The sequence below is a fragment of the Streptopelia decaocto genome (assembly GCF_964273445.1).
Source record: "Streptopelia decaocto genome assembly, chromosome: 12".
NCBI classification, from domain to species: domain Eukaryota; kingdom Metazoa; phylum Chordata; class Aves; order Columbiformes; family Columbidae; genus Streptopelia; species Streptopelia decaocto.
In genome coordinates this window covers 8,205,844-8,228,776 of record NC_138667.1, presented here as the reverse complement: position 1 = coordinate 8,228,776, position 22,933 = coordinate 8,205,844, and the positions used below count along the sequence as shown (strand labels likewise).

The window sequence follows — 22,933 nt, the reverse complement described above, 5'->3', positions numbered from 1 at the left end:
TGCAGAAAATATCCATTGACCTGACACTAGCCAAGTGTACCACATCATCACAGTTTCTCAGTGAGTTCTTGTTCCAAGAGGACTGTCTAGGAAGGGTATTTGGATTTGCTAGGTCTTACCTTTGCTATTTTTGTTTTCCCGTATAAATAGCTGAGAGGCCCTCGAACAGGGTGTAGCAGCTCAGGGACAGTTTGGGGAAATCCCGTTTAGTGGGACAGAATAAGATCACACTGGAAGAGACTATTGGAACTGACTACCTTGAAGCAGGAAAATTTTGGTTCTGGGGTATTTCAGTTCTCTCCCATTGGGAAGAAGGATCCTCAGCCTGGAATAGAAGGGTTAAAAATAACTATTGTTCGTTATGAAAATGCAACGAATGGGAGCTAGTAAATATTAATCATTTTCGGCTGATAATTGAAAGAACAAATCTATCAGAAGAATAATTAGCTTTTTGTGTTGAACCTTTTTCAAGAAGAAAAATGGTAATATAAAGGTTGTACCACCTTTACATCAAATATACATAAAGTAAACTAAAGAAATTTCACTCTGAAGCAAAAGCCTCAGGACAAAGTTTATACCAAGTAGCCTCTATAGACAGACTGTGAAGTAGTTTCAGCTATTGCTCCTCCTGTTGAACAAAGTGCTGTCAAAAATACCTCTATAGACATTCAAAAGAAAAGCAGTACTGAAAGCAGTGAATTCTCCCTCCTGTTCAGGAGGTGGCAGTGGAAACCCAGCAGTAGAGAGATGTCAGCTGTAATTTCAGTGGTATCTCAGAGACAGACAAATTCACTGGCCATGACCAGTTCGAACAAAGCCACAGCCCCTCTAGAAATGGCCATTTTTAAGATAGGAATAATCTGTAATGGTGAAGAATAGAATTAGAGAAATTTAATCTTTACAAAAGTGGGAAGGAGACTCATTTGAGTGCAGTTATAGCTGCTTCTGCTGTCAACCCTTATGGTATTTACTGTTTTTATATGAAATGTTTCCTTGTTTAATTAGACTTTACAACACCAAATGTGTGCTCAACTTGAGGAGAGAGTAACACACAATGCAGCCATGTTTTAGATTGCTTCGTGCAGCAAAACACGTTACAGTTCTGCGTAATTATCCTGATGGGACACATTTGTGCCTGTATGAAAAGCTACATTCAACACCTTTGCTTCAAAATGCCATTTTGTATGGTCCCTCTTTCACATGCTTTACAACAGCAGGTGATCCATCCTCACAGCAGCTATTCAGGAGATGTAAATCTCATTTCGCTTTCCCATTGCTCAGATATGAAATTTAAAGCAGGGGTTGTTTGCCTTGCCCAAAGCTTCTGAAATACTCAGTGGCAGAGGCAAAAATTCCCGACTTTCAGTGCATGCAGTACATGCATGCTGTGCTTGCTTTCTGTTAATTAAAGATGTATTGGTTTTGGTTTTCCTCTCTCGAGTTAGCACATCCCATTTCTGTGAGATTTGGAGTCAGCGACACCATGTACACAGTCCAGAAGTCGTGGGTTGGTAACGGCAGGCAGAGCCAGGCTGTGCTGAATGGAAGGAACACACTCACAGGAGCAATGTGGTGCAGATGCTTAATGTTACAAACTCTACCACTTATGCCTACACATGAGTTTCTCCTCTGAGTCTCTTCTTTGTTTAAAATAATTTAAAGCTACTTGAAGCAAGGATGCCTCTTACTGAATGTGGTTACTGAAATGGGACTCTCATCTCAATAGAAGCTGTCAGTTTAGAGCAATACCAATAATAAAAGAATGCAATTAAACACTAATTGTACCATGGAGTTTTATAGGAACAGACTAAAAGTACTCAGGCCCAGTCCTGTATTTGGCCTCTCATTATGAAGAAGTTTTGAGTCTACAACTACCTGGGAAAATACTTTTATTATGGGAACTAAGAGAATTTACCTCTTTTCCTTGCAGTGTGTTTGCAGTGCGATGTTCTGAATGTGTGAAGATGAAGAGAGAAGCAGTAAAGTGGAAACAAGAGAAAGAGCAGAAACCACAGGTACTTTTGTGCCTACACGCATATTGATGAATTGCTGTGTGCAGTCAGGGATATCTTTGTGTTTTTGGAATTTCAAAGCAACCCAAGTTTCTTTACAGCCTATTCTGTAGATTTGTAGTTGTTGAAATCTCTACTACAAATAAAACTGAAAACCAAAATCAACACGGCTGAGCCTTTTTAAAATTTTATTATTATTCTTATTTGACACTCACATTACAAAATTTAGAAACCATAGACAGCTCAGGCAAACTGTTAAAACACAGTATAAATTAGGGGGGTTTAATATATAAATTCTATACATAGGTAAGTTAGGCTCGAACATGACTGACAAAAGGATTTCATAACAATCTTAGCACAACTGTATAAAAAGGCATGGGAATAGGATGGGCACTATCATCATGAATGCAGGTTAAGACATTTTCCACAACAGCTATAAAGCGTAACAATGACCATGCTATTCTTGCGGTGTTTATGTGGGGTACAGTATGCATATTACCATTAACATTTTGCAAGATCTATGTACAGTCACAAAATCATAACAGCCACGTTCAAGTAATCTTACTGTTTCCTGCCTGTGCAATTAATAAAGTGTTGGTATTTTTTTCTGAGGGCTTCTAACAAAGCTACATGGTTCGAGTATTATAGATGGTAGAGGGATTTCAATTTGACCAGAAATTGCTAATCATAACATGAAATTGCCTCATTTAAATAAAAAGATACAGGAAAAGCACAGCACCTGTTTTAGAGCAGCAGGTTCTTGTAGTTTAGGTTTAAGATAGCTGCTACTGTCACTAAAAGTGAAAAAATCTTAACATCTGATTTCTCACTTTTATAAGCTGATGAACACTTGCTAAGAGTTCTGAAACCCAGTGGATAATTTATTTTCCATCTCTGTTGTGTACCAGCAGTGGTCTCTTTACAGACAGACTCCTAAGGGAAGTACTTGTATGGTTCTAAGAATCACGTCTTGAAACACTTGAATTTAATAGCTCTCTTGGTATCTTTCACTAAGTTGTAAGAATCAGGGGGATTCTCTTGGTACAATTCCTTCTAGTTCAAGATGAGGACAGACTGTAAGTGATAACCCAACTTGGGCTGTTAGGGAAATACATATGATGTCAATTGTCGAGATTACAGCCCCTGTTTTCTCAACTCTCTCTACCCATGGACCAAACATTACGAAACCATCATATGTTCAGTTGTTTCAAACAGACTGGAATTTTAGAAGCATAATTAAATAATGAAAGTAGTGATGTAGCACTGCCCTGTTACAATTCACTGAGGAAGTCACATTTCTCTGAAAGGTAGATGGGGTATGGAATTTTCTGGTCAGAAGTCCATTAAATTGGCTCTAAGTCTAAGCCACTCTGCATTTACAGCATTACGGTCTGCGTCTGGCCACAGCGGGAGGCAGGGAATCTAGACAGGAGTTACTCTTACTATAGCTTTTCTCTGTAGTTGAGGTTATAACCTGAGTTTTAGTGTCTTGAAGCTGTGCAGACTGAATGAAATACCACCCATAGAAGCTATTAGGTTCTTATCTACATCTTGCATAATGTAAAAACGCAGGATTTGATGTCTTGTGTGAGCCTTAGCTTAAAGTATTTAGTATTTTTTGCATATCTGAAAATATGCAAAAAGAATTTTAGAAGAAATTAATACAAAACAGATCATCTTCCAGGTCTGCTCCATCAAAACCAGGTAACGTGTCTGCTGCCTCCTCTGCTGTGCTCAGAGCTCAGCTGCTCCAGAGCAGCTCACAGTGGTTGCAGGGCAAGGGACACACGCTAACCCAGTGCTTTCCTTCCAACACACCCAACATTAACCCCAAAGTATTGGCACAGCTTTCTGCACCAGTATTTCACTGTGTTCTCTCCTGCCTTAGCCTGCCAAGCTGCCATTGATATGCATAGCAAGATATGCACAGGTATCTTTTTCCACTCCGCTGCCATGCTGTGAAATAAGAAAGTTAACAACCATGGAGCTATTTATCATGAGTTTTTTAGTACTTATTTTTCTATGCTGCTTACATCTTAAACTTTTTGACAACTAAATAACAAAATCATCACTGTTTCTAGTCCTCTAGAGGAACCTCCTTTAGTTAAAAGAATTCTCTTGTAATCATTCTGTTGGATGGATAAGTACTCTTTGCCCCAATGAACTTCCAAGAACTTCCTCCCTTTCCAAAGGGATGTGTCCCAGCAACAGAAACTCCAGAGTGCAGGCTGAGATATGAATTTACACGTCAGCTTTGTACAGGATCATCTAACCACCTCTACATCCCCCTGTTAGTGTATGTGCTGCCCTACGGACACCAGAGAAGCACGTGTGGTTCCCCAGCCACAGTTCAATAATGTCCAGCACCCAGTACCGAGGTAATTTCACGCAACAGATAATGTGAAAAAGGACAAAAGAAAGTCTTTGGCCCACAGTGGAGCCTCAGAGCAGAGACCAAGGGGCTCTTCCCTGTTTCCTTGTCACTCCCTAATCCCATTTTGCAATTATGACAATAGAAATAATCAGTTCACAATCAAAGGGGTTTTAATTTCCAATGAGAGAGTCACCTGAGACAGGGTAATTACTACCAATCTTACAACAAAGTCCTTAAAGCCATAAATCAAATTTTACTCTCAGATGTGAATTAATTCCTCGGATCAGATTTAGTCTTTGAATTTGCTGCTGAAACTTCAACAATGTCAAAGAAAACTTCTGCTAAGGCTGGATTTTCACCCTATTAAGTGCACCTGCTCATCTGAGAGTTGCACCTGGCTTGCAAGACAGGGCAGGGACTACACCAGCTGTCAATGCAACCTGATCACTATGAATAACTTAAAACTGTAGTATACTTAATAATTTCAGGACTGTTCCAAAACTCATCAAAATCAATTGAACTTTCTCCCTGGGCATGTCGCTGGCCTTGGTATCAGTCTCATTCTATGGAACACATTCATTGTTCAGCCAGATACTGTTAACTGTGTAACATTTTTAAACTGATATGCATAACAATATCTTTTCTACTAACATGTCTTCTTTTTGATAACTCCAATTACATATGCAGTAATCTGAGCTCTGTTCTAAACTGGATTTACAGTCGTGCAAACCAGTGCTCATGTGCTTTAATACAAGGTGCATAAACTATTGCAATAAAACACGATGAAGTAACCAAGGTATCAGTAAGGGACTGGCTTGATGTTGAGTGATTATCTTATCACGACTGAGCACATCATAAGACATTTTCAAGCTGAGAAAAGTACCTCTACGATCACATTTTTTCTTATTTTAAGTGCTTTAGCAACTGTGTCCACACTTTGTTAAAGCTCCATCTCAGCAGTAGCTGGGACCACAGTTTGCTTCTAGATCTGAGTGTCTATCCACATGGGGAGCCACCAGCCAGCTGTATGATGGGATTGTTACTGCCTAACAGAGGGAATAACAATTTGCTAAGCTCGGTGTACTCTGGTGCACAGGGTTCGTGTGCACTAAACTCATTACGAGAGGTTTTTGCCCTCAAAATCCAGTCATGCCCAGCAGACATCCATCCATCCATCCATCCACCTTTAATTAAGTAATGTGACTGATGCCAATATTGATGACCTCGTGCTATTTCATTGACAACTGAAGAGGGAGAAGTATGGCCTGCATCTCAGAAAAAATAAGAGGAGAGCTCAATATAGCAGAATTTGGCTTCTGGTGTTCTTCAGACATGTCAGTGCCTCCCTACAGCCTCCTCCAGTGAGTTCCTGCCTCTCTCTTTACCCTGCACAGGCTCCAACTTTCAGAGACTTGATCCCTGGTGGGCACAGTATATCCCCTTCTTCTTGCCACATCATTCCATGTCCAGCTGGCTCACAACAAAGGGCAGAAGCTCAATAAAACAACCAGATCACGGACCCATGATTCTCCTAACAGAACTGCAAGTCAGATGTCCCATTTGAGAGGAGTGAAGGGTGTACCACAGAAGGTGCTTGGAAAATCCTACCCCATAAGTGGCTTCCCAGTGGCTCCAGAAGGACAGGGAGCTCACTTGCTGAACTGCCCTGGCCTCTGTGAGCACAAGTCACTTGAGGCAACTCCTTTCACAGAGATCCTCAGGGCCAAGAGTCTCCTGTACACTGCAGAAGCTGCTGCTCAGACACCTCACAGAAAAATAATTGTTTACGGCACCAAAATCCCTTTGAATGTCAAATCCAACAGGTGTCTCAGGGACACCTGTTACACTTGATCAAACTTCATGTGCAGATCTGACATTTCAACTATTTTCTTATATCTTCCTAATATTTATTATAGTGAACCTGTTATCAGTGCTTTTTTGGCCAATACAACCCAACTGTTCCTGGATTGGTAAGCGTTTTCCTGCCTTTTTCACTCATTTTTGGTTCATCTTGGTTTGTGGGGGTATTTCTGCTTTAATTACAGTGTAACACATGCAGAGATGTAAGCAGGGCTTGCAAAAGCTAGAAAACACTTTGTCACAATTTAGATGTCACATTTTACTGTCTGTTCAGTTTTCCAGTGGTGTGTCCCCTGGTGTAGTTTGTAGTGGCTTAGTGCTCAGTCTTCAGTGATAGTTTCTTTTCAGCGCAGTAGGAGCTCTCTACATGTTTATAGCAAGGAAACATTAATTACTGGAGGTGCTTTCTATCAAATGTTAAAACATTTTCGCTATTCCCCAAATTGTCATCCTCTGTTTTCAGTTGTACTCGTGCTTTGTAAATCCTGCTGGTGAAGCAAGGCTCCAACCACTCTCCTGTGTGGAGCTGTATGCCCTAGTTAGGCCAAATATGAATTACAAATGCAACTGACAGCTGTAACTTAAGGCTTTGCATTGTTTCTATTTAAATCAACAGGGTTTTTGCCATGAAATTGTGTGAAGATGTGCTACGATTTCTAAAGACTGTTTTTTAAAAGTGCTGCCTTCTCTGACCTCCAGGTTGTTTTGCAAAGAGCAGCCAGCGTCTCTGGAAATCACACACTACAGATCAATATGCCACGTGCCTTTGTAAAGCAATAATTGCTTCAGTATTCACCAAGAGGTGAGGATGTTTAGCACTTCTGAAAAAAGACCTTTTAAATGTGCGACTACATAAAGGTTTAAAGACAGTCTGGTGCTTCTGAAAGTCCCACTAAGCCCTTAATACCTACCTAAATCTGACCTTTATGCTTCTATTTTAAGCACTGAGGCTTGAAAGTTTTGGACTATGAAAGTGGTTTAGTTTGCAGTGATAAACTTTATGAGATCTAATTTAACTCATACTTACAAAATTGCCTGAATTCATGGAAGGTGCCCAAAAAACTAAAGTATTATCATGAGAAATCACATTTTCATTCGTTTTCGGGATGTTATAATCTCAGCTGTGCCAGCCTCTACTGGCTCATTAGAAAAGGAGTGATGATCTGCATTTTAAAAAGCAGGTTTTAAGAAAGGACCCATCCACCTACATCTGTTTTCAGATAAATTAAAAAAAAATCCACTATGAAGTCACATTGTGCCTGTTAAAAAGATGCAGAAATTAAGGAAAAAAAATGACCATTTGTCAAACACACTTAAGCATTAGCATTGTTGTAGATACGCTTACGGTTATTGCTCTGGGTTTGGTTGGAATTTAACAGGCTTTTAATGGCATCATTTTGGAAACGGCTCTGCTTGAACGAATGGCTCTGTGTCTGTGTTTCTCTATATAGCTCTCAGGTCATGTACAAAAATTAACAAAAACAGCATATAAACAGTATCACCAGAATAGTGCTCATCCCCTGGCTGGAATGATGTTGTACCATCCTCACTCTTAGTTCTTCTACACAAAGCTTGAGTAAACACCTGCTATTTTTATGTTCCCCCTGCTTGAATTCATGCACTGATAGACCTATATGAAAAGAAGTTTAGTTCTGCTTCGAGCCCCAGCGTATGCAGATCTAGAAGCAGCTGTCCTGCTCATCTCAGCGACTGCGAGAGCAGTGGGTTCCTGGTGGCCGCGATGCAGCCTGCACAGGTTTTCACAGCTCATAACCCAACGTCAGAACCGCGCTGCAGACACTACAGACCTTCAGTGGGTCACACAGAGTGTGTCTCGGGCTGCTGAACTCCGGCTCAGCTCCGCTGTCAGAGCTGCCCTCAAACCCAGCTCCCCACTGCCCAACAGTTCAGCAGCTCGTTCAGGCTTCTGAGGCCTGGCAGAGGGCAGGAGTGGTTCCAGTGGTCTGGCTAAAGGCATAAGCCAACACAGCCAAGTTTTGCGATTAGCCTAATTTTTCAAAATAGTACAGCCACTTGGAATCACTCTGTATTTCAGTAAAACTACTCCTGATCTCAAAGAAAGGGTTACATCCTTCTATTGCAGGCAGAAAGACTGGAACATCTGAAAAGGCCAGCATCAGGCAGTAATAAAATGCAAAGTTCAATATCATGTGGCATTTAGGTTTCATTTAAGCTTTTTTAGGTCTTTTCTGGGGCAGGTAGGAATATTCTTTCCACAAACAAACGATTAGTCTACTGGTAGGGCTTAGTTTTGAATTTAGTATCCATATAGTTCATTATTATTTAACATATTTGTTACAGTAGCACCTTGATTTTTGTACACCTTTAAACACAACACAAAGTCCCTACTTCATATTATCTGTAAGGAAATGGTGAACATGGTTTAGATCCTAAAAATAAAAAAGAGAAGAACGGTTATCTGCTCATGAATGACAACTTTTTAGTGCATTCATTCTAGTCTGAACCCTCTGTCTTTTTAAAGCATACCATGTAGTTCCCAAATTCAGAGCAGTTACCCCCACGTCCTATCCTCTTAGTACTATGTTGTAAAATGAACAGTACTGTATTCATTGGAACCTGATAATTTTTTTTTTTCAAATGGTAATGCAATATCTTTTTTTCTTTAAGTGTGATAAAAGCCTCTAAAAGATGCAACTCAGCATCAACAAAATTAGGGAATACACTACATACATTAAATAGAAGTAAGTTGAGTCCAGAGGCATTTGCTTCTTCAGTTCAACTTCAGATGTGGTGGGGGGGTCTTTAGGCAACACCGTCCGCACCCTGTGCCCTCCTCAGCTCGGCCCAGATTCACAGTAAGAAAAGCAACAACAGTGGTGGGAAGAAGAACTAAACCATAGTCCCACTTCAGACTGTTCTCTGTAAAAAGTCATGGGGCTTGTATGACTGTCCAACGCTGATGTGGTCTATATGTGACATACGTGTCCACGTATGAGCGAGCAATGTCAGTTTTCATCCGTTGGAAGCTTATACCTGTAGCAGTCAGTGCTTTGTTCAACAAGGCTGGGGACTGCTCACGTGAGATTAAGTTCTTTCTTCATTCAGCAATTAACCAGATTGCTGCTGTGTCTGTGTTTGATTTAATTTTACAATCCTCAGAGAGTTTAAAGAGCTGCTGTCTGAAGCACCTGCTTCTGAAATATTCACGTGTATTTCTTCTTCTCTTTTTCTTTTTTTTCCTTTTCTCCATTCTCCTTTGCAGTGCCATTGTTCTCAATGCTCCTGATTTTCTGTTTTATTTTCCAGAGGCAAAAATTATGGTGATCCTGACGCAGTTTGGGCACAGCCACAAATAGTCTGTTTGTCCTTCCTCTTATGTCTCATAGTTAGAAAAGCGTCATTGTGCATACAGTTCTGTTGCTTTCAGTGGATGAATCCAGTTCATCCGTCATGTCAGGAAGTCAAAAAAAACCAACAAAAAACTCAAACAAAAGAAATTGTCTAAATCCCAAACAGGCATCTTTGGAATCAGTAGTGCAAAATGTTTGCGGATTTCTTTTCCTTGACCTACTGCAATAATCTCTTAATCTTCAAGTCTTTCCTAAAATAGAGGATCTGTAAATTTAAAACATAAGATTTTTATTTTTTTTCCAAAAAGGCAATACGAAAGTATGGGGTTTGTTTGTTTTTATAATCACTCTCTTCAGATTCTCACAGCAAACCCTTACACATCTCTTACAGGAGATGTAGACTGTAGGAAGAGGGTATCCTTTAAATGGTGGATAGTTTGTGATTACAAACTGGCTTTTACCAGTGCAGCCTCAGCTCTGTAAATTAGTCTTAAATACAAAAGACCCCCATCAGAGGTCACATTTTATATGCCAGCACTTTACAAGCTTTGACTATCAATGCAGCATTTGGGAGGTACTTTAGAAATGAGCTGATAAAACGAGCGGTTACCTTAAGGATTTCCACCTGTCTTTTTCTGTCTGGTTTTCCGGACTTTCGCTTTCATAGGAAGCCAGATACAAACCTGGGAAAGGTAAATCTGTGTTACTGCAACAGCAACATTAACCCCCTATCTCTCTGCATTTCTGTGCGTCCTGTATTGTACCACACAGCAAGAGCAACTAAAACTTCCTGGTCCATCAGGTAGCTGGTCATCAACAGGACACTGATGTTCAGCTCACACGTGTGCCTTTACAAAGCTGTTAGGTTAATTTTGATGGAACAGTAAAGGACCTCAGAGTTAACATATGTTAGCATGACCTTCCTATAATAATATTAAACAGTTAAATGGTCTCTGGTTTTGCCTATAGAGATCTCAACCGATTTACTCCATCACAGCACTGTCACCAAAGTGTTATTTGAACATTTAAAAAGAGTGCACAAACTGGCAGATAAACATATAAACTTTATGAAATTAAAGATATTCCCATCATTTAACACATTTATCTTCCTCAATCTTTTTAAAGTTTACAGAGACATGGTATCTTGAATGGATACAAAACAGCCTCAAGGTAAGAACGAGTTACAGACACCAGAGAAGGAACACAGAAGAAAATAAACAAGTCCTTTTTGTCTGCAAAACTTTGCATTGTAGGATGCATTTTATGATACCAAAATGTGTCTATGCTGTGGAGTCTCCTCTGCAAAAGCTGGTGTTGCATTAATAGCTCGCTGTCTTCACAGACTTTTTTAAAGTAGGCTGTGATTTGTGTTCACACACATTTCCTCATTTGACTGTTTAAGCGATGCTTTATTCTTTAATACTGGAACCATCTCAGTATTCAAGTCCGTACTACAATTCAATTGCATTTATATATCCGAGTGTTGGCCCACTATTCCTCCACACTGGGACAAGCAGAGTCCAGCTGCATTTCATGTACCACTGCTGCATCTCTGCTGTATCCTCCCACCTTTCACTCAGGGCAGGTCTCCTGCTCCACACTTGCCCTGGGCAGCGGAACAGGCTGCCCACGGCTTCTGCAAAGGGCACCTCACGCAAGCGGCAGGGACACAGGGGAGGGCATGAGAGACAAAAGCTGCAAACAATTAGTGGGTCGAGGTCACGCTTTTTTGTCCAGCAAAACTGTACTTTTAAACACCACTTCTGAGATATCCCTGACTTTGGCTTAGAGCCTAAAAACAGAACAGATGCCTCCATCCTATCTCCTTTTGATATGTATTACTTTAATCACATTAATTATTCTATTTTGACGGTCTTAGGATTTAGGCAGGATTTCTGAAGCAGAATTTTGTGTTCTGAAGTACTCTGTGAAATAAAAACTGTCTGGTCTGATTAACTTGGATTAGTAGAGAAAACTGCCTATAGAATCAAGAAAAAATACACTGAACACCAGTTTAAGTTACAGGAACATAGCTAGAGCCAAGTCTGTGCGTGACAATGTACCAAGAGGCAACTGACACAAATCAGTATGAAATGACACAGTCTGATGTGCTGGATACCAAATTGAAGAGGACAGATAAGTATAAAAAGAAAATCAAAAATAATTTCAGACCAGGGCTGTCATAGCTACAGCTTAAATGAATTACTAGAAAAGATTTTTCTTAAAAATTCTTTTTTGGTAGATAACATTCTTTGCTGTAGCAGAGGAGGTCAGCTGGACTACATCGCCCTGGGCTGTCTTCACTGAAGAGATGACAGTGTGGGCTTGCAGAAGAGATTAGTTCTGGCTCCATCGGTCACAGAATGAGTGGCTAAGGGACAGCTGACATTCAGAGCAGCCCACAACATGGTTGTGTGGCCTCTTCTCTTGGTTATAAAAATAGGGCCACATTGGCAGCTTCCTAGATAGTGCCTTATAGAGAAGCTACACACAAAAGAGAAGCGATCAGGCAGCAGCTTCATGAGCCAGAAGGTTGTATTTGCAAAAACACCTTGCTAGACTGGGGATAAACAAACTGCATGACAGGAAAGAATCAGGACTGGTCAGTGAGAGAGATCACCAAAGCATGGAGCAGGGTGTTAATTACTAGTGATGAAGAGACATATTTTCAATAATTACACATTGTACAGAATCTTACCATCTTCAGTAAAAATGGGAGCAGTATGCAAGTAGTGGATGATGTTAGGGTCTTGTTCAAAGGGACATTCCACTTGCTTCCATGTTATAAATTCTCCTACTTGCTTAGCCAGCTCCAGAAATTTCTATAAACAGAAAACGATTCCAACTCAGATTACACTAAGATTATCTCACGAAAACAACCACATCCAAGCAGAAAGCTGGGATCCAGGATCCCTTGTGCCAAACACAAGGATATTAGGAGAAAAGAGCCCTGTACGTTTCAGAGGGGTACATTTCACAGTCCATTACAGGGGAAAGAGAGAGGAAAGGGTGCGCTACCTTCCTTCTTACAAGCCGACTCTGTACCTAAATGAAAATGTATCCATAAGCAAAGTTATGGGTTACACACACGTATTTAAGAACAGAGGACGTAAACTTTGATGGAACGGGAGGGAGCAGAATTACATATAAATTCCATGAAGTGGGGTGACTTCAACACCTTACAACTCTTTAGGTCTTGTACCAGTTCCGATATAATTTAAGGCAATGCCAGATTCAGTATTTTATGCATTACTCACTACCTCACAATGCCAATAACTGAAAGAGAAACTGAACACAACCAAAGTGATGCTGAAGAAATAATTTACAAAGAATTTGAGAGCTCAAGAACTATCATCTCATCATCATATCAGCTCACCTCTGCCCCTCCACCGGAATCCAAGAATTCAGCCCTCACGGTGCACAGCTCAACACAGAACAGCCCAGTGCCTGCAACACTGCACCAGCAACCGTGTACTGGTGTAAATCCAGCCGCTCCAGCACACAACTGGCATTACTCGGGATATGTGACTAATACTGCCTAGTGCCAGGGCTGGAGGGAACATAAGGCATGGAATCATGGAATAGTTTGGGTTGGAAGGGATGTTCCAAGGTCACCTAGTCCAACCCCTGCAATGAGCTGGGTCAAGTCCTCCTACTGCATTTAGTAGAAATTTTTCTGCGTGAAACCTACAGGCAAGAGAGAACACATTCAAATCCTCCCATCAGCGGCATGACATTTACCTCATGGATACAGTGCCTCTGTGCTCTATATGTAATTCTGCTTGTATTCTAATTTTTATTTAATGACCACAGGTAATTTATGTCTTTGCCGAACTTCTTTACTAAGAATGAGAAAGGGCTAAAATGGCAGATAAAGTATAAAGCTTTCATATTGACTTGTGTGTAAGAAAAATAGTTTTCTATGTTTTTTGAAAAAGTCATCTTCCCTTCCAAGCCATACATATAATCACTTATACTGCGACACTATATTTCTAACACTATATTTCTAGCAGCCAATGCACATCGAGCAAGTTAGGATGATCTGCTTGTAATGTTTGTATAAAATATACATATTAATTCTTTTAAAAAACATTCTGGGATTGCTTTAACTTTCATTTGAGATCATCCCTTTTGGCATATTTAGTCTTGGTTCGTCTGCACTGAAATTGCAGGCACATGGTCTAGTATAGTGCTGTCAGAATAGGATAGATAAAAACATTTTTCAGATCTTACTTCAAAATTGACATGTCCATTTGGAAGGCGATTAGCGCATCCTTCATTCAAAAAATAAATGTCTTTGATCAACAGGCTGAAGAAGGGGATCACAATCTGTGAAGAGAAATGACATAACTATTATCTTTCCACTTCAATATTTTCTCTGCATGAAAGAAGAACTCAATCAGGAGAGAGGAGGAAAAAAGAAATATTACGTTTTCAGCGTGCTATGCACTTAAGAAGCAGTAAAGTGACAGACAAGCAAAAGGGCAGGAGAGTACAGAGACACGTTCAGCCATCAGGAGAATGTACACTGAAATGAATACGAACCGAACACAATGTTCACTGAACAGCATAACATGACTAAGAAAATGCTAATAACCCATTTTATTACCAGCAGCATCACTGTTTGATGACAAGATCAGACAGCAAAGAGCAAAATAAAATTGCAGAACTCTTCCTTTCTCTGTTGAGTCCGTATAAGCAAAGGTGTTGAATACACAAATCTAGCAATTTAAAGACAGCTGGGAACCAAAGAACCAGTATTGTCCCTGAACAAGGAAAGACAGAATAAAATTTGATGCCCAAGGACTTGTCTGCGAACAGCTGATCAGGAGCAGTTTCATTTTCAACAGCTCCATGCATGGCTACCTCTTGAGGCAAGTAATTTCCTTCCTAGTGCCTGATTAGTACAACCTGCTTCTCCAAATTAACCTGCAGACAGTAGGATTGACAATATTAAGTTAGTTGACAGGAAAATGCCAAGAGTAGCCAGAGACATCACTGTAGCACTCAAAATAGGCCCTGGGCATCATCCAGGGCAAAGTGGCATATGGCACTGATCCAAGCCATATGACCAGAGTCAGGTCATAATTTGCTATAGAAAAAGTCCACTTCTAGGTAAGACTCCTGAAATTACTGGAATTACAACAAGGATGTTGTAATGTTTGACACCAGACATTCTACGGCAGAAAGCAGCAACAGTGCTCCTGAAGCACATACCCAGCACTTCAGCAGAGTCCCTCTCGGTGCTCATGTCACAACTCCGAGGGAAAGGAAAGATAACACAAAGAGCCAGTCCAGGACAAAGCTGACCCTTGGGGCTCTCAGGAGCCCACCCACCTCTCCAGCACTGGCACTGTGATAGAAAAAGGCCACTTGGAGGGTTAAGCTCTAAGGTCAGCAGCCACCTCTGTGGGCATTGCCCTGTGGCAGCAATACTGGTCTTTTAAGCCACTAAGTATAAACTCAATAACCATGAACTTCAAGGAAAGTGTCCAAATGTTTCCACTGTTCTATTTGTAAATTAACTGAACTGTAGCCTGTTTAGTCTGCACCAAAGTTAAAGTTCCTTCATGGCATGCAAGACCAGCCAAGGGAGCAATCCTTTAGTTAAGTATTTAATGTCGTACGGTTATTCCATCTCACGCTGTACATCAGCTGTAATGGGATATGAAATGGACCCAGAACAGGATTGGCAGCTGTTATTTTCCAGTCTACAGCCTCCACGATGCAACAGTGAGTGTGAGCAAGTAAGAAATGCAGAAACACTGAGGCAAGGGTCTACAAGGCACTGATAACTCTGGCTGTGAAAACAGAAGTAAATTTCTGTTTTGGCTAAAATATTACATGCTAAAGATCTGCACCTCTGCTGGCTTTTTTGTGGGACAACCATAAACTCCACAACCTCAGGGCAATAGCCATAAGAAAGCCTGGACTGACACTCAAGAGTCACTGGAGTTATCCTGATACATCCCACTGATGTAACATAGGAATGGAAACACAGCACAGCCTAACCTGCCCCCCCAAATGCTGAGCCCTCCTATCAGGGTGGAACAATTTCTGGTTGAACTGAGCTAAGTGTGTTTCAGCATCCATTTTTATATCATCCAACCTAGATCAATCAACCTGAGGTAAAGAATATGATTCAGTCTATGTGGTTTGTCTTCTACCAAAAATGATGGTAACTCTGTAGCTGGTGTGGTCTTATAAGGTGGAAAGACACAGAGAGCTGAAACCAGACACTGATCCCCAGCTAGAAATTACTGCCAGGTTCTCTCTACATATTTTTAGCAGGCAGATGCGAGCTTGTTCTGCCCTGCTCCACACTGCCTGGGAGCCAGGGCACCATCATTAGTGGTACTAAACATAAACGAAAAGCCTTGCTGAGAGGGAAGGTACACGAATGTGGGCTCAACGCCAGGTCAAGCTCAGAGCATGGGCAGAGCTTGTTCTCATCTGCAGCCAAAAGGCAGCAAAGACAGACCCTAGGATACCAGTTCTCTAGACGTTTCCAGGGGATTTCTGTCTTTGGGTCACCATTTATTTCCCCAATAAAAATATGTTACACTGTATGTTTTGTTTTCCAAATTTCTGTAGGAAAAGCAACAAAAGTGGATATAGTTATGCTCTAATGTTGGCTTCAATCCAGGCCCTTTGCTCACATAAAAACTGGGTTAGTGCCAGAAACTCGTATTTCACTCCCTTTCGATTCCCCCCTGTGCCAGCCAACCCACCCGCATGCTGAAGGACAATTGTCTCCTGCAGAAAGAAGAAAGCTAATGAGATCAGACATGTTCTTCCTCCACAGTATCAGGCGGCAACAACACACAGTACCACACTGTCCATACTCCCCACATTTCAAAGCCAGAAAAATGTCATTAGCACAATGCAAGGTTTCCCAGTGGAATGACTTAATTTTGGAGATGGCACGGGTCAGCTGACTGCATAGATAAAACCCAACTTAGCTCCTAACAAGCATACCCTTCTGAATTCTGCATTAAACATCAGCTCTTCTTCATTACCAGTTCTCTCACCCTGCACTTTGGCAGGTTTATTTCTGCTGCTATATTGCATCTCTGAGCTTTGAGGGCTGCCTTGCCGTGCCTTTTTGCACACCGAGAGAAGGGATGGATCTGAACGGTGAGGGCTGAGGGCGAGATGTGTGCACGGGGCAGGAGGAGGGAGGGTGCCCAGGTCCCTGGCTCCCCCTCTCTGAGGATGTCATTTAGCCCCTGAGCTGTGCTGATGTTCAAGTACTGTGCAAACTCATCAGCCGGGACACCAGCCTTGAGGTGTCTGCGACAAGGATGATCCCTCCAGAGCATCTTCCTTCTCCAGCAGATGGACTGAAGCCTGGAGCTGCCAGCTGGGCTGCTGGAGTGGCCACTTGTGGAGAAGGGGGGTGGAGGGGATGGGATCTCAGACTCTTGCAAGGACACTTCAGTTTGAAGATAAAAACTTTCTTCGGGGTGAGCTCTGCCACAAGTTTGCCAAGAAACAACAGAACGTTTTCTTTCAAAAAAGTGATCATGTTCTATCAGTTTTATTCAAACTCATTAAAATAAATAACATATAATCTTGCTTATAAAAAGAAACAGAATTCCTTAATTTCTATAGCAACAATTAGATGATCTGCTGTATCTGACACTGTAAAATACCCAGTGTGAGTAGCTACCAAATCATGTGCTTGTGCATTTTCTTGAACCACTATTCAAGGGAAATAGAATATGGGCTTTTTCTCATGTAAAATAGATTCCCTTCAATCTAATAACCTCCCTGTCCTCAGTATTAACCAGCAAGAGGTAGAGATATGACAGAGATTGCTAACTTCCACAGGAAATTAAGTCAAACAACAAACTGGTTTGAATATATATGATGGTCAGAGAAGAACTAAACTGCAGAAGCATCTCAGACCAACAGGTCCTTGCTGTGGTGTGCGAGTTAAAAGAATTTCTCTGCTGGTCACAAACATCCAAAGCCATCGTCTCTTTGCACAGAGAATTGTTTTACAGAACAACACAATGTACTCCCATTGCAGCTGAGTCAGCCTGAGACCAGATGCTGATCTCATTTCATTGTAAATGCCATGAGATTCCATTAGCTTCAGCAGATTTACATCCAATTTGCAGGGATGCGAGATTAGCATCTGCCCTGGCTCCTCTAGTGAATGAATACTAAATTCCATATTACGCTTGTTCATGCAGTATCTACCTTACCTTAGCTATGCTCTGCGCATAGGCAGAGATTACCTCTTCATGACTATGTGCAATTGCATTGTTAAAAACAAACCTTCTTTCATAAAATAAAGAGAGACCTTTAAGAAAACTAACAAGAAACACACCGGGGCACAAAACAGGAGGATTCTGCCCTAATATCTCATCAATAGTATTTTTCCAGCATCAGTGAGATCTCAGAAAGCCACATATCTGCCACAAACACTGATAAAACATCAATTCTTGTTCACCGAGATGGCAGCGACAACCAAATGAAATGAAAATTCATGAGGACAGAATTTCACCCCAAACCTGTTGCAATGGATTGAGATCAGACTTCTTTGCAGGACTTGAGGTAAGTCATTTTTCCCTAATGTAAGTGGAGAACCACCTGATACCCGAGTGCTGTGCCCTTTGCTCCCCATCTCAAATCACACACTGCACAACAACAGGGGCTTGTCTGCACCGGCTGGCACGGCTGGAACAACAGCGCAGTTCCACCTGGGCCTGCCAGGCTGACGCTCCACACCAAAATAAAAGTCATTTTAGTTGGGAATACCCATTCCATCAGGCTTTTCAATCAATGTGAATTTTCAAGGGATACAGAGATACTTGCAATGAATTCCTCCACGTTGTGTGTCCTGCTCTCCCTAGTTCCCCAATGTCTGAGAACAAGCCCACAAAAGCCCCGTGATCCATTTCGGATTCCTTCCATTGCATTTAGCACTGCACGAGCCTTGCATTGGTGTCCCATGGAAGGGAGGAAAGCACTTGCATCAAATCTTTGAGCCCCAGACTCCCATCAGCAATGCACCCCATCCATCTGGAGATATTTGGTGACACCTGAGATGTGGTCACACCTACCTTCTCCCTGTTGCTGTGTGCGGTGAGTGATCGGTGAGCAGCGCCCCGCAACGCTGTTCTGTAGTTGTAGAAGTTACCAGTAGGGTCCATCTGGTGCTAAATACACAAAAGAAGACACGTTGGTTAGAAAGCGATCCGGGTTCTCTGAAGACAACTTCACCCCCAGTTGTAGCAAACTCTGAACAGAGCCTCGCCTCCTTCAAAAATCCACATACACACAAAAACCCCATGAGCCAAAGATATAATGAGAGACCTACAGATCACGGCTCTTTGTACCTTTGTTTTTTGGGTTTTTTTTTCCTAACAGTTTACCAGGCTTTTATGTGAAGAATAAGGGCTGCACATTTTTCATATGCCAAATCCTAGCATCCTCTATACAAAAAACAACCTTGGAACTTGCTCACTCAACATCCAAGGTAGAGCTGGGAAGCTTTACACTCAGCATTGTGTGTATGGCCAAAGAAAACTGGCATCAGTGGAAGCACTATGGTTTGCATATAGGCTCATATTTTTGTTTTTTCCCCTCTTCCTATTTATTCGAGTGCTCTGATTCCCCTCTATGTCTCAGCAGCTTCACACCTTCCCCACTACACTTTGCAACCTTCATTCAGAATTGGGCCCTCTGCCTGTGAAACATGCACAAGAATCTCATACCTGGATAAAAATGTGAAAATTCACAAACAAAAAAAATCCAGAATATAGTTCAAGCAGTGTATTGGCATTTTTTAATTTTTTTTTTTTTACCTCAAGAATGAAAAACTTGGCTGTTTTCACTTTTGACCAAGTCTTCTTTAGCCTGGAAACTGGACTCATGTTCATTCCAGCTATGAATGAGAAACAAGAAAAGAAACCCACGGATCAGAGTCAGGTTTCCTTTTTCATCCGTGACAGCTGATGGAGAGACCTGATCAGAAGCCATACTTACAAATGATTGCCATCAGCGAATTAAAATTCCCTATGTTAAAGCACTCTCGGGCAACGTCAATGAAAAATTCAATGACTTGTGCTCGCTGTTTCTTTTTTGCAGGCTGCAAATTAAAATAAAAAAATATCTGTAATAAGCAGAATCAGAACTTAGGTATTTATTACATACAGAGCAGGCGTACATGCAAAGCTTGGGTCATCTGCTCCCAGTTACTGGCTCTAATTCCACCAGCTCAGTGGATGCTGGTGACCGCAGCCTCTAAAATCAAAGCTTTTGCTGCAGTGACACAGAAGGAATTAATGGCAATTCCCAGGCTTGTATCAGTTAACGTCTGAGCGCTGTGAGAGGCAGCCCCGAAGCAGCGAGTGTCTCAGCTCCCTCCTGTCAGTGGGTACATCAGCACCGACCTTCCAAAGGGCAGGATTTCACACCCATAAAACAGCAGCATCTTTGTCCCAGAAAGACTTTGGTAGCTTGCATTTTAAATCCACATTTAACTGGACTGCAATCACCCCACCTTTTCCAAAGATGATCTTCAAATAGTAATGCTTTTGAGTCATGGGCTATCTAGGCTGTTTATACCATTACTATTCCTCCCTTCCATGCCCTTTTCAAAGGAGAAAACATTCATTTCATTTTGATGGGGCCAAGTTAAACAAAACAAAACAACTACCAAGTTAAAAAAACACTAGTCACAGCTACAGTAATGGGCAGCAGAACAAAGAGCCATGCAATGGGAATTCACAGACACAGAGCTTTAGGATGACAGATAACAAATACTGCTTCACTAGAATATTTTCCAGTAGAAATCTCACAGGATAAATTCAAGGCATTTCTTCCTCTCTTTTTCCCTGCAGGGTTCATTATTCCACACTCTACTCCTACTACATCAAGAGAACAGTGCGTCCCCCGTGTGTCACCATTTGCAATGTGTTTGTCATTTATCAGGTCGCTTCTGCGAGTGCAATATTACTAAAACTTACCGTCAGCTGCTTAGCGGGGTCATTAGAAATAAATCCCCAGGTTTGCTTATTAATGTGCAGTCTCAAACTGGTATTTCAGGCATGTGGTAAAATACGCCACATAATTTTCACTTACCATGCAAATTTCTGTTGCCACAAGATAGCAGAGTCTATTGAACCATTTCACATAGGCCTCAAGGTTACTCGTCTTCTTCTGTTCACTGAAACAAGTCTGGGGAGAAAAAAGCACAGAGAGACATTTAACTGTGTTTCATATAGCTGCCTGATTGCTAAAATAAATGCCACATAAAGGTAACTATTGACATCAAGGGCCCCTTTCAAAAAGTGCCTGGGTGGGGTGTGGGTGCACAGGGTCCAGCTGAGCGTGTCACACCGCACAACTCACACCAGTGGACAGAAGACGCCCCCGTTTTGCCTACAGCAAGTGTTCAGCAACACAGTCTGCACTGACCCTTGTTCGGTGGGATAGTACCAGCCAGGGCATTGCAAGGTGCACACAGCAAACGATGATCTGCAGAAAGAGTAAGACACGCAGATCTTCCACAGCACACTCTGTTTGTGCCTTTGATTCCAGGACTTCCTGCACTTTAGTAAATGCAATCACCCATGGTCCTTTTTTCTGGAGTGGAGAGACTGTAGTTTAGTGAAAAACAGATCAGCAAGAGAAAACACAGTTCTACTTGCCTCTTCATGGGAAAAAAATACTTCCATTATTGACTTTTCAGGATAATAGGCTCTCTAGTGACCAGCTCTCTTGGTGGCTGCTCTTGAACAGGTCACTGCCATGCCAGAGATCCTTCCCTGATAAGAGGCATTGCAAGAAGTGCATTTTTCAGTTTTTCATATAATGGATCCAGGCTGTGGGAGCAGATACTTGGCTGAACTCTTCCAGTTCCTTTGACATCAGCAGATAATTTGGCTTCAGCAGAGTTGATAGGGCAGTTCACACAGCCCGAAGATGTTGCTTGGGATTATAAGAATTCAAGTCCTTTTCCCAGGCCCAAATTCTTATGCTTTCCATCTAGGACACACTGAGTTCATGTGATTTATCTGAACGTTCATTAACATCCACTAGAGGGTATCAGAGAATACTAATTTTTTGTTTCGATGATGATTTCCCAGAGCTACCATAAAGACATGCCACTAAGAACAATATCACAATGCATGGACATAGATCCATTAATGTAAATGGTATTACCAGTACTATGTGAGTTAAACAAGTGACTAAAACCCCTTCAGAAATAGGGCTTAACATATTTCCCAAGATAATTCAAAGTAAAAAAATATTCACCTGTGATTCTGTATACAGGCTTGTTTAGAAACAGAAATCACAGTACCATGATATGGAGCAAATATTAACAAGCATGAAATTCTTATCAACTTTATGAGTAGAGCAGATATACAATAAAAATATATTTTAAAAGCATCTCAAAAGTAAATGTCAGCAAGCAGCCAGTAAATATCAACCAAACCAAAGCAAACTCAAAGCAGCCCCAGTCTACCCATAGCAGTTGGTTTTCATTCACTCCGTGGTATTCTCCTGTTCTCTGTTATAGCAAAAAGTAGAGAAAACCTAGGTTTTGTTCTGAATATGCTATTTTCATCTCAACACTGCTGTCCTGTGCCAGGCCTTAAAAACCACAGCTAACAGCACAAAACTTGTGAAAAATGTGCAACAGTTAAAGTGGAAACAGGCTGCTTTTTAAAGGTTAAGCCTTATAAATGGCAGCAATATTTAGCACCTCCCTAGCATCTTCCATCTGCAACTCAGAGTGCTTGATAAACATTCATCAGTGAAACCTTTTGAAGTCCTCGCGCAAAAAAAATGTTTGATACGATCTCCAGCCGGAGGGAATTCAGACCAGTTCCCTGTGGTTAACAGGGGTGGTCTCCATGGGTGAGGGACTGGCAAGGGTTGTGCCGCGATGTACAACGTTCTGGCAGGTCTCACATGATCCCTCTAGTCCCTACCTGGTGCGGAGGTTCTGCTAAACCATCGCTGGGACCTCCGCTCAGCCCAGGGACTGGGTGGAGAAGAGCTGCAGACCGCCTTGACTTCCATCAGCCTTGCTGACTTGAAGCCAAATAATGTGTTAGTGCCATGACTTGTGTGGAAATGTTACAGCAGTTTTGTTTAAACTAAGTAGATCCTCCTGGGGGAAGTCATAGCTTTGAACTCAGAAGACGATGCAGAGGGCGTCCCTGCTTTCCACTGGTGATTTTCTCTGTTATCATGCACTTCAGTGAAGTCACGGACCTCCTACTGGGCAGCACCTCAGTGTTCAGATTTGCATTTGAAGAACAAGCATAACTGCCACATCATTTGTTGTAGTCTGCCAAGATGATTTGCTCAGATTTCCCATCCCACCATTA

General features: G+C 41.6%; 1 protein-coding gene across 2 annotated transcripts in view; it reads right to left on the bottom strand.

The window, feature by feature from the left end:
* Nucleotides 1-2,204: 2,204 nt before the first annotated feature.
* Nucleotides 2,205-22,933, bottom strand: part of RASGEF1C (RasGEF domain family member 1C) — a 74,509-nt gene continuing 53,780 nt past the window's right edge. For both annotated transcript variants that reach the window (XM_082063742.1, XM_082063743.1), the window contains exons 7-14: nucleotides 20,676-20,771; nucleotides 19,578-19,680; nucleotides 19,397-19,476; nucleotides 18,653-18,748; nucleotides 13,812-13,907; nucleotides 12,277-12,400; nucleotides 10,189-10,261; nucleotides 2,205-9,843 (exon numbers count right to left, since the gene is read on the bottom strand). In XM_082063742.1, the coding sequence (XP_081919868.1) occupies nucleotides 9,819-9,843; nucleotides 10,189-10,261; nucleotides 12,277-12,400; nucleotides 13,812-13,907; nucleotides 18,653-18,748; nucleotides 19,397-19,476; nucleotides 19,578-19,680; nucleotides 20,676-20,771 (693 nt within the window). In that variant the 3' untranslated portion in view covers nucleotides 2,205-9,818. The remainder of the gene's footprint in view (nucleotides 9,844-10,188; nucleotides 10,262-12,276; nucleotides 12,401-13,811; nucleotides 13,908-18,652; nucleotides 18,749-19,396; nucleotides 19,477-19,577; nucleotides 19,681-20,675; nucleotides 20,772-22,933) is intronic.